This window comes from Argiope bruennichi, chromosome 6 (genome assembly GCF_947563725.1).
Source record: "Argiope bruennichi chromosome 6, qqArgBrue1.1, whole genome shotgun sequence".
Taxonomy (NCBI): domain Eukaryota; kingdom Metazoa; phylum Arthropoda; class Arachnida; order Araneae; family Araneidae; genus Argiope; species Argiope bruennichi.
Genome location: NC_079156.1, coordinates 16134359 through 16149495, shown reverse-complemented (window position 1 = coordinate 16149495; position 15137 = coordinate 16134359). Strand labels below are relative to the sequence as shown.

The window sequence follows — 15137 nt, the reverse complement described above, 5'->3', positions numbered from 1 at the left end:
AACATTAGAATAAAGCGCACTGTAGTTCAAAACATGAATAAAATTTATACCTTAAAGAACTTTTTAATTTATATTAGTTCAAATAAGTTATTTCGGATTAAAGGTTGAGGCAGGAAAGAAAGTACTGTTCATTTCAGGATCTCGAGACCAGATCTTTTTTCGAATGCATTTCATTAAAGTGAATATGAAGAAATATGAGTAGAATATTCGAAAGATGAGTAGAATATTCGAGTAGAGTGAGTAGAATATTCGAGTAGAATGAGTAGAATATTCCAGCTGCTAAATGTAAACATTTCCTCCATTCATCCATTTTTGACGGAATTAAGTCTGACGCACGCGCAAAGATGCAGAGGTTTTCTGATTCCGAGAATGAAGAGCAGCAGTTAGTTAGTTATATTATCGTTCCGTTTTAAAGCAACACTAGGGCTATTTTGGGACAGACCTTGTCATTTTGAACCGCGGTCAGATGATGAGGAAGACACCCGAGCTGGCATCGCCCTCTCTAATTCTTCCACACCACAACTGCGGGAGGACGTTTGACCCCGACGAAATTAACGTGTACCAGACTCGCTTACACGACGGTTCTTCGGAGGAATCGGATCTCGAATCTTAAACCTTCCGGTTCCGAAACCGAAAACTTACCACCAGACCACCGAGGGTTTATAAAGAGTAGTAGCAAATAATTAAAAAATATCAAGGTTATTCCTAATAGCTTATATTTTTTATTAATTTATTAAGCTTATTATTTTTATTAATCTTGTAAAAACTTTTCTCTTATATTTAATAAATATTATATTTAGGAATTTTTAAGTGTTTTTTTCCGCTGGTTGAATGCAAAACTCGAAATAGATCTACAACGTTGGCGCCAAGACCACATAATGAAGCCATTTTATTTTTTAATATCATTTCATTTTCGAGCTTTTACATGCTTATAAATATTCAGCTCCGGGGATGATCGACCCTCTGATAGATAGTGTTCTAATTCGATGCAGATCTACATACTGAATTCCATCCACTTAGTTATTCGGTATTTTGAACTTTACCATGTTCATATGGGCATGGACAAAGTTTCCAACGGCTAGATTTCACTCAAAACTTGACAGGAATCTTCAAATTTAGTGAATAACCTGCATACCAAATACTATACCATTTTTGAGTTATTGTATCCGCAAACACACAAAAATAATTCAGAAAAAATCATCAAAATCTAAAGGTTGAATCTTTTTTATCTAATGGGGTTTTTTTTATTGTGCAATATTTTCTACTTCCATATACGAAAAAGGAACTCTACTCTATAATAATTGCCGTATGCTTATTTTAAATAAGTCTATGTAATGAAATTTTTCTTATTATTTTAAACTTTTCACTATACTTTTTTTAACTAAACCACTTGATGATCAATATTTTTATTACGTAATTTGAACTACACCTACATCGTAATGAGGATGCTAAATTAAGTCGCATGAACATGTGAGAAGTTAATGTTGAAGAGTAGTTGATGTAATGTTAATAATGCTCATGTTAAGAAAATGAGCATTGAATTGCATGAACAAAGAAGCATGTGAGGGAAATATTCTACAGAATTTTGACATTTTCCTTAAATGTCCTAGTTGAAAAACTAATTTTCAACAATAAAATATTTTATAAAACTTTTTAATAGTAGAAAATTTCAGAGTATAAATTTGTTGTTATCTTTTATCATTTCCAAAAACAATTTTTTTGAACGTATGTTTCAAAATATTTTCTAAAAAGCAGCTAAAAATTAAATAAAGAAGATCATTTTTAATTCGGATGTTCAATCTTACGTATATTTAAAAGAAATTTATTCCTGCTTATACTGAATTAATGAGAGTTACACTTAGCTTTCGTTCTCTTTTTGATGCTTAGTAGCTCATTTACTTACATGTCATCAGAATCTTTTATCATTATTCAGTTTCATTATTTAAATTAAAATATTTAAAATTTTGGTAAACAGAAATTAATTTTGGCGTCCGGAAAATTCAAGTTTATTCGCCAACAAAAGCAGAAATTTTATCATATGAATATGGATGACGAATAATTGTCGTAAATTTATTTTGTTAAATAACTATTGTAAAATTTCATTTATTTTTATTTTCCCGTATACGAAGTAAAGAGAAATTATTGTAATGATCAAAAAATTCGAACCCCAGATTTTGACGAATTTTCACTTTCAGATTTCTCTGAGATGGAAAAACAAGTTTTTGGCATCTGTATGTGACAAAGATGTCTCTAAAAGGCTTTTATGTAAATGAATGAAATTTGATTTACGGTTTTTATCCCAAATTTGTAGATTTCTATCAAATTTTGAGCAAAATCCATTCAGTGAAATCTATATGTCCGGTTGTTCAAATATAAGCTAATACGATAACTACAAAGAAATATGAATAAAATTCCATGCACAGATTAAGCATATATAATGCATACATGCATCAAATTTTGAGACAAATCCAAGAAGGGGGTGTTTGACTATCGGACTGTGCTTTCAGAAGCATGCAGCCACACAAGGCTACTCTTTCCCGCTTATTCAAAAGGCATACGGATTTAATTTGAATGACCGGGCGGCCACGACAGCATTGGCGGGAATTAAAGTTAAGTCCTAAGGTCCATCACCGGCCACGGTACAATCCTTCCCTTGTGAAGCACGTCTCGTCATTTGTAGGAGGTAGCAGTCCCCCACAATTTCTGTACTCACCAGGGGACGAAAACCAATCATCATGCTGGAAACTTCTCATCCTCATATCTGAGATGCCCCTCCCGGTGGGAGTTCAGAAGCATGTAAACACGATTACTCAAAATGCAAGTATATCAAATTTGATATGTGATTTTGTGACTACAAGTGTAGTTCTGTGTCATAATTTGACTTCAATCGGGTCTAAAACACAAATTCGATTTTTGGATCTTATTACAATATTACAAGGATTAATCGCCAAAATACTCGCCAAAGATTAATATTTCGTAACTATTGTACGCCAATGACATGCAAGGAGTTCTATGGGATTACACTCTTATTAAAGAAAATGAGAGAAAATTCTGCGGAGATCACTTTCTCTGGTTTTAAATGATCTTCTTTAATCAAATATCACATATTGAACTTATTCAGCAATAAGAAAAAAGATGATTTTAGCCTATGAGTTAAAGCATGATGGTGGTGTTTGGAAATATAGCAGCTGTTGGAAGTTTTTTTTTATTTATTTATAAATAACCTGCAGTATGTTGATTCTCTAAAATAATAAAAACGAGAGAAAAAAAATTATTATCGAATGAAAATCTGTTCGTTTAATATTAATACAACTCTTGCTTTTAAAATATTTGAACAACTTAATTTGTGTATCAGTTTTAATTCAACGTCAAATAGAATGATTAATTTACATGATATAAAACTTGACATCCTAAATATACAATCAATCGTTACAAAATTTATAAATGATAAAAAAATGATGGATTTTTAAATGATGAAAAATAATGGATTTTTCAAAAACATCAAAAACAAACAAACAAACAAAACAAAAACATAAATACCATCACAATTCTCATAAATATTTAAGCTATAATTCTGTAGAAATAGCACCAGAAGTACAAATACTAAAGCTGAATTTAAGTGAATCCATCTTTTATATATACATTGAAGCAGACATCATTTATTGAATCAAAAAGTGAAAAGAACCAGCATTCATTGTGAGAAACTCGCCATCTGCCTGTTCATTATAAAGCCGACATTTTCGTCAGCGCGTCTAGACGAAACTGCAGACTCTGATGTTTTATAAATGGCCGATATTAATAGACTCGAAGCGAACTGATCGAATTTTTCCGAGAAGGCGTGGGAAATAGAAGCGACTGAAATTCGAAATCAATGCCTTCATTGTATCGGAATTCACTTTAACTTTTTCCGAGAGATGGAGAAGCTTTATGTTAAGAAATAACTGTAAACAGGTATCTTAGCCTAAATGAAATTATATACTTTGTCTTTAGCACTATAATGTCTTTTCACCATCTCGTATATGAAATATATAAAATATTATAATCGTTTAAAAGTGGACGGAGCTCTATTTTTCAGATCACCATTCGAGAAATACATTTTTAGAATTATGTCTTTTTTCCTGTTAAATGGATTCTCAAAATTGTTTCGAGTAAGTGAGATTAAATTTGACCTGTGCTCCTTATTTCAAATTTGTGGATTTATATCAAATTTTGAACAAAATCCATTTGCCGGGAGTTTCAGTCTGTTCATCCAAATAAAAATGAACACGATGACAATAAAATGTTAAGAACCAGATTCGTTAGAATCTAAAGTAAAGATACGTTATCAAATTTTGAATCAAATCCTTTAAGCAGTTGACTATCTATCGATCTATATTTCCACAAACATCTAAACGTGATAATTCAAAAACACAACAGTATCAAAACTTGATATTAATCTGTCGCATAACAGATGCCAAAAACGTCCATTCTGTTTTCTTCAGTAGAAAATTCAAACTGATTATGATTACTCTGAAAATAAAAATATGAGCATTCGTGGTATTCACGGCCTACTCAAGATTCAAAAGGATTCTGAGGATTCAGATTTATGAGGGAAGAGAGTATATTAAGAAGTATGTATAGGAAAGGGAATATGCAAGGAGGCCATTCTCTCAGAGTTGTTTGATTTGAGCAACAGCAAATTTTGAAAGCATTTATTTGTTAAAAATCGTTATATAAATATTTCCTTTAATTCACCTGGGAATGTTAAGACATTTTAATTTCTATATGACGATACGGATCTTTGAACCTTTGATAGACCACCTTTGTTAACTAGCTATTTCGCCAAGAATATTTATAGTGCTTAATTTCAGTTAAACTTTATATATAACTTTATATTCATCGTTCCCTTAACAAAGTATTTTTAAATATTTTAATTGCGATAAATATTAAACTTGTGTTATTTAAAAAAATATTATATTTGTTCTATTTATTCTGTACTTGACACCGGCGTTCTGGCATAAGGGTCTTCCTTGTGATCTGGGTGTTCCGGGTTCGAGTCCCGTTTCGGGCATGGTTGTTCTTCCTCTGTGTTCTATCTGTGAGGTGTGTGAATGTGCCCCCCTGTAAAAAGGGGTTGTGCAAGCGAATGTGTGAGTGTCATCTTCATAGGAGCTAGAAGTCAGACTTCTGCCCTCGGGTGATCAGGGGTCTTTACCCTCAGAAGTTACTGCACTCCCTTTCCGTGGTAACGCGGACAAGGCATCATCATCATTGTGCATGTGACCTTCCTTAATAGAATTAAGCACACAAACATCACATTTGCATGTAAGCATAACCGTTCATGTCCTCTGACATCTAATTGCACATCGTCTAATATGACAGTTTCGCATTTTGATGTTACTAATAAAATGCGCAGTAAACTCAAAATTGAAAATGTGATGAAACTTTTTATTTCTATTACAATGAAAATGTCTAATAGCATGTTAAGTGGAATCAAGATGTTAATTAGATAATTAGCCAGTATGATATTTTTTAATATCTTAGAGAGCTTTGTTAATATATTTCCCTCAAAAAAATATAAAATAAAACATTCGTAACAGGATTATCAAAAAATATAAAAATAAACAAATAAAATAAGTAGAATCTTCATTCCTTCAATTTCAACAATGGTAGAAAAATATACGATTTACTATTTATAGAAACCATTAAAACAATATATATTTTATTGCGAAAATTAAAAGTTCTATTTCAATTTACTTATAAACAATATATTTTAATTATAAAAATTAAAAAAAGTGCTCAATTATTTATTTAGCAAGACGTGAAAGAATCTCTTTTAAATTTTAAAATGGTGAAATAATCATATTACTTTATAATATTTCAGAAAGTTGTTAACGAAAAAAAATCCACAAATGTTTAATTAAAGTTTCAATAAAATCCACTCATAGTACAAATTCTTACTCTAAATATTACATTTCAACCAAATTTGGTAATTCTAGGTAATTCTTCCCTTTAGAGCAGTAAAATTTGCAAATACTACACTTACATTACTCGTTTACTTATTGGATTTGATAGTGTTATTAGTTTTTATTACTTTTTTATGCACAAAATATAACTAGAGCATTGTAATCATTATAACTCGACATTTTGACTCATCTCCACGTCGTATACGGTCTTAATACCCAATTTATCGATTTCTATCAAATTTTGAACAAGCTCCGTTAAAAAAAAAAATCTGTCTGTTCGGAAATAAATTAGCACGATAACAACAAAACAAAGAGAGCCATAAGAATAAAATTCGGTACATAGATTTCCGTTAAAATAATAATAATAAATCCGTTAAGAGGTTGACCGTCTATCGGTCTAACAGAAGCATGCAAACGCGATAATTGAAAAGCGCAGTGATTTAAATCTATCAAATCTGGTATATGATTTTGAGACTACATTTTTATTTCAGTGTCAAATTTTTGTTACAATCGGTTGGCAAAAGTGCGTCTAAAACACAAATTCAATTTTCAGAGGATTTATTTATTAAAAACTTCGGCCAGGATCACAAGATAGATTCAGTAAAATTCATACCAAAGGTTAAGATTTTGTAACTATTGTCCGCCAATCCCATGCAAAGCGTTTTACTGAGATAACTTTATTAGAGATTGTGCGAAAAAGTTTTGGTATGACCTAGTTATTAGAAGAGCTAGAGATTTTGCTTTGAAAATATTCATTTATTATTTACATTTGTAAGAAAGTCATTACGTGACAAAAAGTACAATGGCAATAAACAACATTTTAACAATCATGCACAAAAGATTTAAATTAATAGCAAATCAGATTGCTTTATGCAAAAAAGTATCTTTCACATTCATACCATAGTTTTGTGCTTTACATATTAGAATTCAATGGAATCAATTACATAATTTTAGAAAAAAAATTATAATCCTAACGATTCTCACCTATATCTCTTTCGTCATTGACAAAATGTTTGCTCTGTATAAGATTCTATTAGCATAGAAATAAGCGCCCAGAAATTTACGAATGATGAGATTGAGCACACTGGATTATGCTATCGGGGAGCTTCATGAAACAATGCACATACAATTTTGTAAAAATATTGACACTATTTAAACTTTTAGAAACATGCCGTTTTATTATTTACTTTCCTGCGATAATTCACTTGAAATCAATAGGATAAAAGCTAGAAAAATGTGTCAAAATTCGACTTAATTCTCAAATAACTAGAATGTAAATCTGATTTAGAATAAAATTAGGAATAGCATATACGTATTCTGCTAAATCCATTTTTGATCTAAATGAATCAATCCTACTTTTTTATTACAGTCAGTCACTGCGTTTCCACTGAACCAAACAGAGATTATTATGGCTCCCTATTACACTCAATAACTATCCAAATTTTTGCATAAATAAACAATGGCCAACAAAAGTTCAAAGAATCTTCAAACTTTTGGTAAAAGACTAGAAATCTTTTCCACCATTACTTTTAATATTTTTAAATTTCCAAGGTATTGTAATATAGTGTTAAAATCACTATCCATTATGAGTTTCCCCCCTAAATTCTTTGAGTTCGACACGTTCAGTAATGTGGTGCTGAAGTGAGCCTTATTTCCCCGCATATACATGTGTTGTCTTGCATCCTTCCGAATCTGTAGAAGCATTCTGGAAATCTTCCATGTCCCGATATAATTTGCACTATCATCGGGTGAAATATTCTTTTTATAATTTTTGGTTCCTGTATGAATTCATATATTTATGTATCCTTTGCACGACGATAATATCCATTTTACCACTGCATAGTCATCCCTCTTCTAATTTTCTTCTTTAACATTTGGAATGATTTTGGGACTACAGTATCTATTTAGTTTTTTTTTTTTTTTTTTTTTTTTTGCAGTTTTTTTTGCATATTCATCTGCTATCTCGTTTCCGCATATACCGATGTGAGCCTTAATCCATTTGTCCTCTTTAATCTTTAGCAAGTTTTCTTTAATTTTACAGATTTTTTTATTTTTGGTGTTTGTGGATTATATTAATCAACCGTATGTGTTAAGAAAATTATATATTTCTTTCATAATTACTGATTTTTAAAGAAATTATAGTTAACCATACAGTAAATAAAAATCCTTACCTTGTAGCTTTCTCCTGTGGAAACGTGGACTTCCAAGAAAACTATTCTTGATGGTAGTGAGACGGGATTTCCAATAGGGTGGGTTTAGACTCGGAGAACCGGGAGGAGTGTTGAGAGGACTTTCGTCGGGAGTTAGCCTTGTGTTAGGTTTGGGAGAGTTGAGTGGGGATGAGGAAGGACTTCCACTATGCAGATTGCTCGTACTTCTTCTGCTACTACGTCTAAAGACATAAAATATTTATCATGGAATACAAAATGGCTAAAATTATTATTTGCATAGTATTATGATCAAAACATTCCAGAATTTCTGTAATATTTTCCGAATGCAAAGGAATTATTCTATTTCTAACAAAACATGTGTAGAGTATCATGTGACTGATTAGTTAAAATCGGTTTCATCCTCTTCAAACGAGCGTAGTTCGTTATTACAAGCATTCAAAACTTCACGACAAGGGAAAAGAATTCGTTTTCTTTCATAATAAGAAAGTTGGCTCATAGGACCAGTCTTGGTTTCAAATTACTTAGGTAAACATTGTGTTTTAGAACATCTAAACATTCGCAACTTGCTTATTTATCTGCAGTGATCTGATTAGGGTGTTTGGAGGTAAGGTAAACGATCTGTGTACCATTATAAGGGGACGTGAAATTGAGATTAAAAGCATTTAAGAGAAAAGTACATTTCGATTTCAAATTCTAATTCCCCAGAATCTTCAAAATTAAAATGGATCCAAACAGATACAGGAGAAGGATGCAGTCCATTTTACAATTTGGTACTCTATTTCAGCCATTTTTTTCAAAATAAAGATATTATTACTATTAATTGTAATTTTATGTGACAGGGAGTTAATGTGCAAAGCCTATCTGTAAAAGTTTGTTAAAAGCGTTTTGAAAAAAATTGTCTTAAGTAAGTTTCTAACTTCTTTATTTCCTGGTGTTATTTAAAATTATTTTGTGTATTTTACTTAAATTTAAGTTGCGTGACTCAGTATAATTTTACCTAGAGTAACTCTGTATAATTTGTGTAACTCTGCATCAGTTTTCTTTGCATAACTTTGTAAATACACCTTGTGTAACTTTATATCTTCTAATTACGCGAAATTTTATTTTGCACATCACTTTTTGCTTTATATAACTTTATTTTGTGTAACCATTTTAGGATGCTTAACATTACGTAACTTTGTGTTGCATAATTTTGCGCATTTTTACATAAGCTAATTGTGCAAAACTGCATTGTGTGTGCGACGTAACTTTATTTTGTCTGCTTCCACATACTTTTATTTTGCATAAATACTTTGCATGTTTCAAAGTAACTTAACACTGCGAAAAATGATATAATTTAGAATTGTGCTTTATGGAAAAATATAGGCATTTATAAAATGCTACTGCCAACACTGGCTAAAATTTCACACATCATAATAAGATTATTGATAAAACCAAGTCTTTTTCGTATGGATGCTGCAACTAGAAAATTTCTAATAATATGCTGATAACGAAACGAGACTATTATAGGAAATAAAGACTTCGCATATTCTGAACTGAAAAGTCTAAATATGAGAAACTAGGTGTACTGCCCATGGGATCAGTTGAACTGCAAATGGTGCAGCAGATTTTGCTTTTTTAATTGTATCTATTCGTTAGATATTAGTATGCACTCATCGAAATGTGTTCGATTACCCTTTTATAAGGATAATTCATGAATTGTGAATTTTGACACACTCCGTGTTTTCATAAGATATCTTATATTTGAAATTTACTATTTAAACTCTTTTTGCTAAAAAAAAAAGTGCCCACAAATTGTGTTCCTACGAATTAAAATACTTACCCATATGGATACCTCCTAGGTTGAACGGGCGAACCATCGCTTAGAATATCGTACTGATACCTAAAAAAATAGCACAAAGATATAAATTTCTGAGTGCTTCGAAATTGCAAAACACACTGGAATATAGAAAGAATAGGGAATATTCAAAATTAAATTGTTAAGAATGAAGTGAAATACAATAACGTCTAAATTTTACAGGAAAGTGTCTATAAACATGCCTCAGAACTTGATTTCTTAAATGGCATTTGTTTAATCCTAATATTTGTTACGCTCCCGCATGGCTGATTTTTTCTTCGGACGGGGAGTTGATGAAGTTGTTAAAAGTGTATAACTTAATCAAAAAAGTAAACCAGTGAATGTTTTTAAAATATTAATGTTTTATTCTGAAAAACATCTGCCAATGTTTATGGTCATTATCATCCTTTTTCCCCCCTTATTTTATATGAAGATGTTCCTTTGATCATTACTTTCCACTGTATTTTTCGTAGTAGCATTTAAAAAAATTCTTGAGTAAAAATTATGTTACAAATTTGTGATGTTGTTTCCTTGCGTAATTCCATCCAAGGAAAATAATTTTATAAACAGCTATATTGGATGCTAAACGGGTAACGGATCAATGACCACCAACTTTGATACAAAAATAGTGACTTTGTTGACAACATAGAATATTACATAGTTGTCAGGCAATTTGATGATAAGACCATTAGGACGCGAAATATGTCGATCCATCTACAAGTTTCTGTGCCCCTCTTCGGTAACTATAAAAATCCAGAAGGTTGAACTCGCTCATTTGAGTTGAGCTCAAGCGATTAGTTGAACTCGCTCATTTGAGTTGAGGACTGAGTTCATGCGCCGAGTCTTGGACACACGTATTGAAATAGCGTTTAATCATATATTGAGTAGCCAGTCGTACAGTGGAGTCAACAGCGAGCCGGCAGTCAAGTTCAGCTGAAGCGGGCGGAAAGTGGATATTATCAGACTTTAAGGTGACTGAATAATTGAGTAAAGTTTCACCATTTATTGAGTTTTGTCTAACTGCTTTGTGCTATTACATTTGTTTGCTACTGATTAGTTATTTGTGGGCTGGTGTTTATTGTAAGTACTCTTCTCGTGTATGTCTCCGCTATGTTTAATCGTTTGCGTGTTTCTTGTCATCGTGTTAAATGAAAGTTTTGATTCGTTATTGATCTTGTTAGATATTTCAAACCTGTTGAAGGAATGCAACATAAGTTTAATGATTCTTAATAAGAGATTTATAAAGTCTATAATTTTTCAAAAAAAAAATATTGTGTTTATTGAGTTTTGTATTTTAAAGATTTGCAATTTAATTCGAATAGACTTTTAAAACGAGATCAACCACATATTTTTTTACTTATCTTGAGTAAATTATGAAAAGGCCAAATTATTAATAATGAAGCTAGTTTTCAAAATTAGTCATAAGCAGAAAAACATTCATAAATTCTAAGTCTAAGAAGATATCATGTTATAAATTTTTTGAGAATAAATGTTATACTATAAATTTTTAAAAAAATATTTTACCTTGGTCCCGAGTTTCCATTCACCACACAAGTATCCACTCTTTTCCGAGGTGGATCCACTGAAAAGGATAGCATTTTGCATTAATAAGAACATTTAATACATAAGTATGTATTATGAAATTATCTAAGCTTCATAATCAGATCGCCGCATGCCCGATTATTTTGATCTTAGAATTTTCATATTAGAAAAATAAACTTTTTAAGTAAATAAATGGAGGGTTTTTTTTTCATTTATTTCTGAAATTTTAAAGAAACTGGGAACATTTGTCCTTTCAAAAAAGTATCCTTTATTTGTAAATGAAATTTCAGTTATTTTTACTGTCTAGAATGTCCCAGTACAGTTAAGAAAAAAATGGAAAAACTGATTCCACCGTTTTGTAGACTAGTGCCTTTAAAATTCTAAAAGTTTAAGTAACAGCAAAACGGGCAACTAAATTAACAGCTCAATGTGTGATTTTATAATTACTAGCCGCCTTTCGCGACCAGCTGGTTCGCCTGGATTATTGCAAGCTAGAATTTTCATTTAAATATTTAAATATTTTATGTAACTCGGTCTCTTAACTGCTTCTTTACCAAGATACTTTGAGATTCAAATGTTGACAGTCATACAACTCATAATATTATAGAAGCTTTATGATATTCTTTTTATTGTAGGATACATGCCTCCATTGTAGTATCTATTTATCTAATTTTCTCTAAAATCCCATAAAATTTGAATTTTAAATTAAGCTTCAATAGATACAAACTATTTTTACTCAAACAGATCACCTTTTTTTTAAAAAAAATATGAGTACAAAAAATATTTAAAAAAAAAACAGAATCTTTCAGCCTTAAATTGTTATAATTTATGCAATATCTTAAAGAATTATTCAATAAAAACTTGTCTGAATCATCATAAAATTCTGTTTATAATTTAAACTTTCTCATTAATTTAAAAGATGTAAATAATTGTATCTTATTTTGTTTCAGTCAATAAATGTACCAAAAATTTATTAAGTCTAAATTTTATATTCAGAAAAATGGTTTCATATTCTTTACACGCCAACTTTTAAATCGAAAATATCATTTAATCTTCTGCGATTAAATTGGACTCTTAAAACTATTGAGAGTATAACACCAAATAACACTTGCATAGAAGTTTGTTTACAATCATTCCCCATTTATGTGCGTTCGGATAAAGTGTATTTTATCTAAAATCATCTCAGAACAAAGTTTCTCATAAAAGTTTTATCTTAGCTGAGTTAGCTAAACTGTTAAACCTCAAACCCAAACCATTTCATCAGATCGGCATTTTTTTTTCTCTCTCGGTCAAATTTCAGATCATAAAAGACGTTTAACAGTTGTATGCTTAAAATTGGAACAATACACATAACAATTGGATATTCTGTAAGCTCGAAGCACTGTGAAAGACAGTAAAACAAACTGCTTTTGATCTATTCAAGATGGCTTCATTTTGAGCAAGTTAGAAACAAAACTATACAACTTGCTAATACATACGAAAAGGACATTTTGATTGATATTTTAGTAAGAAATGACTCGTTTTTACTTTCTTTCTCCTGTACGAAGTATAGAAAAAGCAATTGTAATCGTCAAAAAATGCGAACGCGAGATTTTGATGCATCTTACATTTTAGACCTCTCTGAATTCGTAAAACATATTTTTGGCATAATGTGACGAAAATGCTTTGTGACGAAAGTGCTTTGTGACGAAAATGCTTTGAACTAAACGTATGTCATTTTTTTTTTCTATACACCAAATTTGTACACTTCTATCAAAATTTGAGTAAAATCTATTCAGAGGAAGTCTGTCTCTCCGGCTATTTGAACATAAGTTAACAAGGTAAATACAAAATTAAGAGAGCTAAGTGGATAAAATTCGGTACAAGCCACTTGATCTACAGCTACCAAATTTAGCACTTGTGTACCTGGGGGGGGGGGGAGAATGTGTATCTTTGAGCAAGTTTTTAAAAATTTTGATTAATTAATAAATAAGCCGAATTTTGGTGTTTTTTTTACGATAACTCCAGAAATAATTTTCAACAAAAATAAATTTTGCACCATCTCAAAATTAAAAAAATTGTCTTTTTATTGGTATTTGTGTAATAGCCGGGCCAAATTTCATTGAATTTCAGCACTTTTTAAAAATATTTTTGTGCCTAATTTCCAACAACAAATTACATTGTTATTCTCACTTCATTATTTTTTGAATCAAATAGTTAATCGCGTAATTTTTTTCCAATATTGAAATCTATATATATATATATATATATATATATATATATATATATATATATATATATATATATATATATATATATATATATATATATATACTAATATTTGTGTAGTTAATCAGACAAATAATGAAAAGTGATATTACGATATCACGAAATTTACAAGATAGATGAACGGGGCATCATTTTTATAATATGCTATGATTTTATGGGATTTTCTCTATTAGAAAAGTTCATGCATATTATAAAATGATTTTTGCTAAGGCAAAATTGCTTTAATGTCAGATAATTTGGCAGAATCATGGACATGAAATTATTAAAAATGATTTATCTGAAATCAAATATAACCCATATGCCTGGAAAACCACCTGGTCTCTTGAGGTCACAGTTAAATAAATAATTTTTCGCGGATATTTTTGTCTGCCTGTTATATACAGATGTTAATTTTCTTTTGTAGACTATTTAATCAACATTATAAATATTGAAAGGATATAGAAGACAGAGATGATTTGATATTAAGCCAGCAGATTGGAAAAAATTCATTTGAAATTCGAGAAACGAAGCAAATGTCCGGAAGCTTATCAAGTATCTCACCTGATTCCGATCTGCTCCTAAGAATAACTTCCGTCTCATCTTCGTAACAAGGTTTCCGCCTCTTCCGGTCCAGCAGAAGAAAGTAGATCACCTTTTCCGTGTTGTGTCTGCGCATAAAAAAATGGAAAGAAAACATTCAGTTATGAGCGGCTGCTGACCAAAATACTTTTTATTATACTAATATATTAAAAATACATTACAAAATGGGATTATATACAAATGAAAAAAAAAATGTACATAAAATACTAAAGCAAATGGCACAAAAATTGCTCTTATTACACATTGTAGAATGGCAACAAATAAATGCAAACAAATCATCATATGAATTTTAGACTACTTCATTGAATATTTCTATAGTTGCATTGCTTCAACGCTTTAAGTAGCTATTTAATGGAGCAAAATTTCATTAAAAATGCTCTGGATATGTCTCACCGTATCCCCAAAATGTTTATTCAATCAGATGATATTAAAGAAATCAAGAAATATGTTTCAGACAGCAAATTTAATAGAATATATAAATAGATCAAATCTCCAGATGAGTAATTGTTAAGATTTGCTTATCAAAGTTGATGTTCATGTCTTCTAAAGAATTAACTTACTAAAACGATCTTTGTATCATCTTAAACCTCAAAAAATTACTTTTTTAATGACATCAATTCCATTTCCTTAGAATTTTCGCTTAGAATTCAATGGAATGCATGTTTTTCAGTCGTATCAAGTAAAAAGGTGAAATGTTTATAAATCATTCGATAAATCATTTGACACTCTAAAAAAATCAATAATTTGAATGAACAAACCGATTTCCAAAGGTGGCTGGTAATTTTAAATGTAATA

General features: G+C 30.5%; 1 protein-coding gene across 1 annotated transcript in view; it reads right to left on the bottom strand.

The window, feature by feature from the left end:
- Positions 1-15137, bottom strand: part of LOC129971353 (serine/threonine-protein kinase BRSK2-like) — a 252065-nt gene that overhangs the window by 15047 nt on the left and 221881 nt on the right. The window contains exons 11-14 of the mRNA XM_056085035.1: positions 14304-14410; positions 11478-11535; positions 9939-9998; positions 8117-8337 (exon numbers count right to left, since the gene is read on the bottom strand). Coding sequence (XP_055941010.1) covers positions 8117-8337; positions 9939-9998; positions 11478-11535; positions 14304-14410 — 446 coding nt within the window. The remainder of the gene's footprint in view (positions 1-8116; positions 8338-9938; positions 9999-11477; positions 11536-14303; positions 14411-15137) is intronic.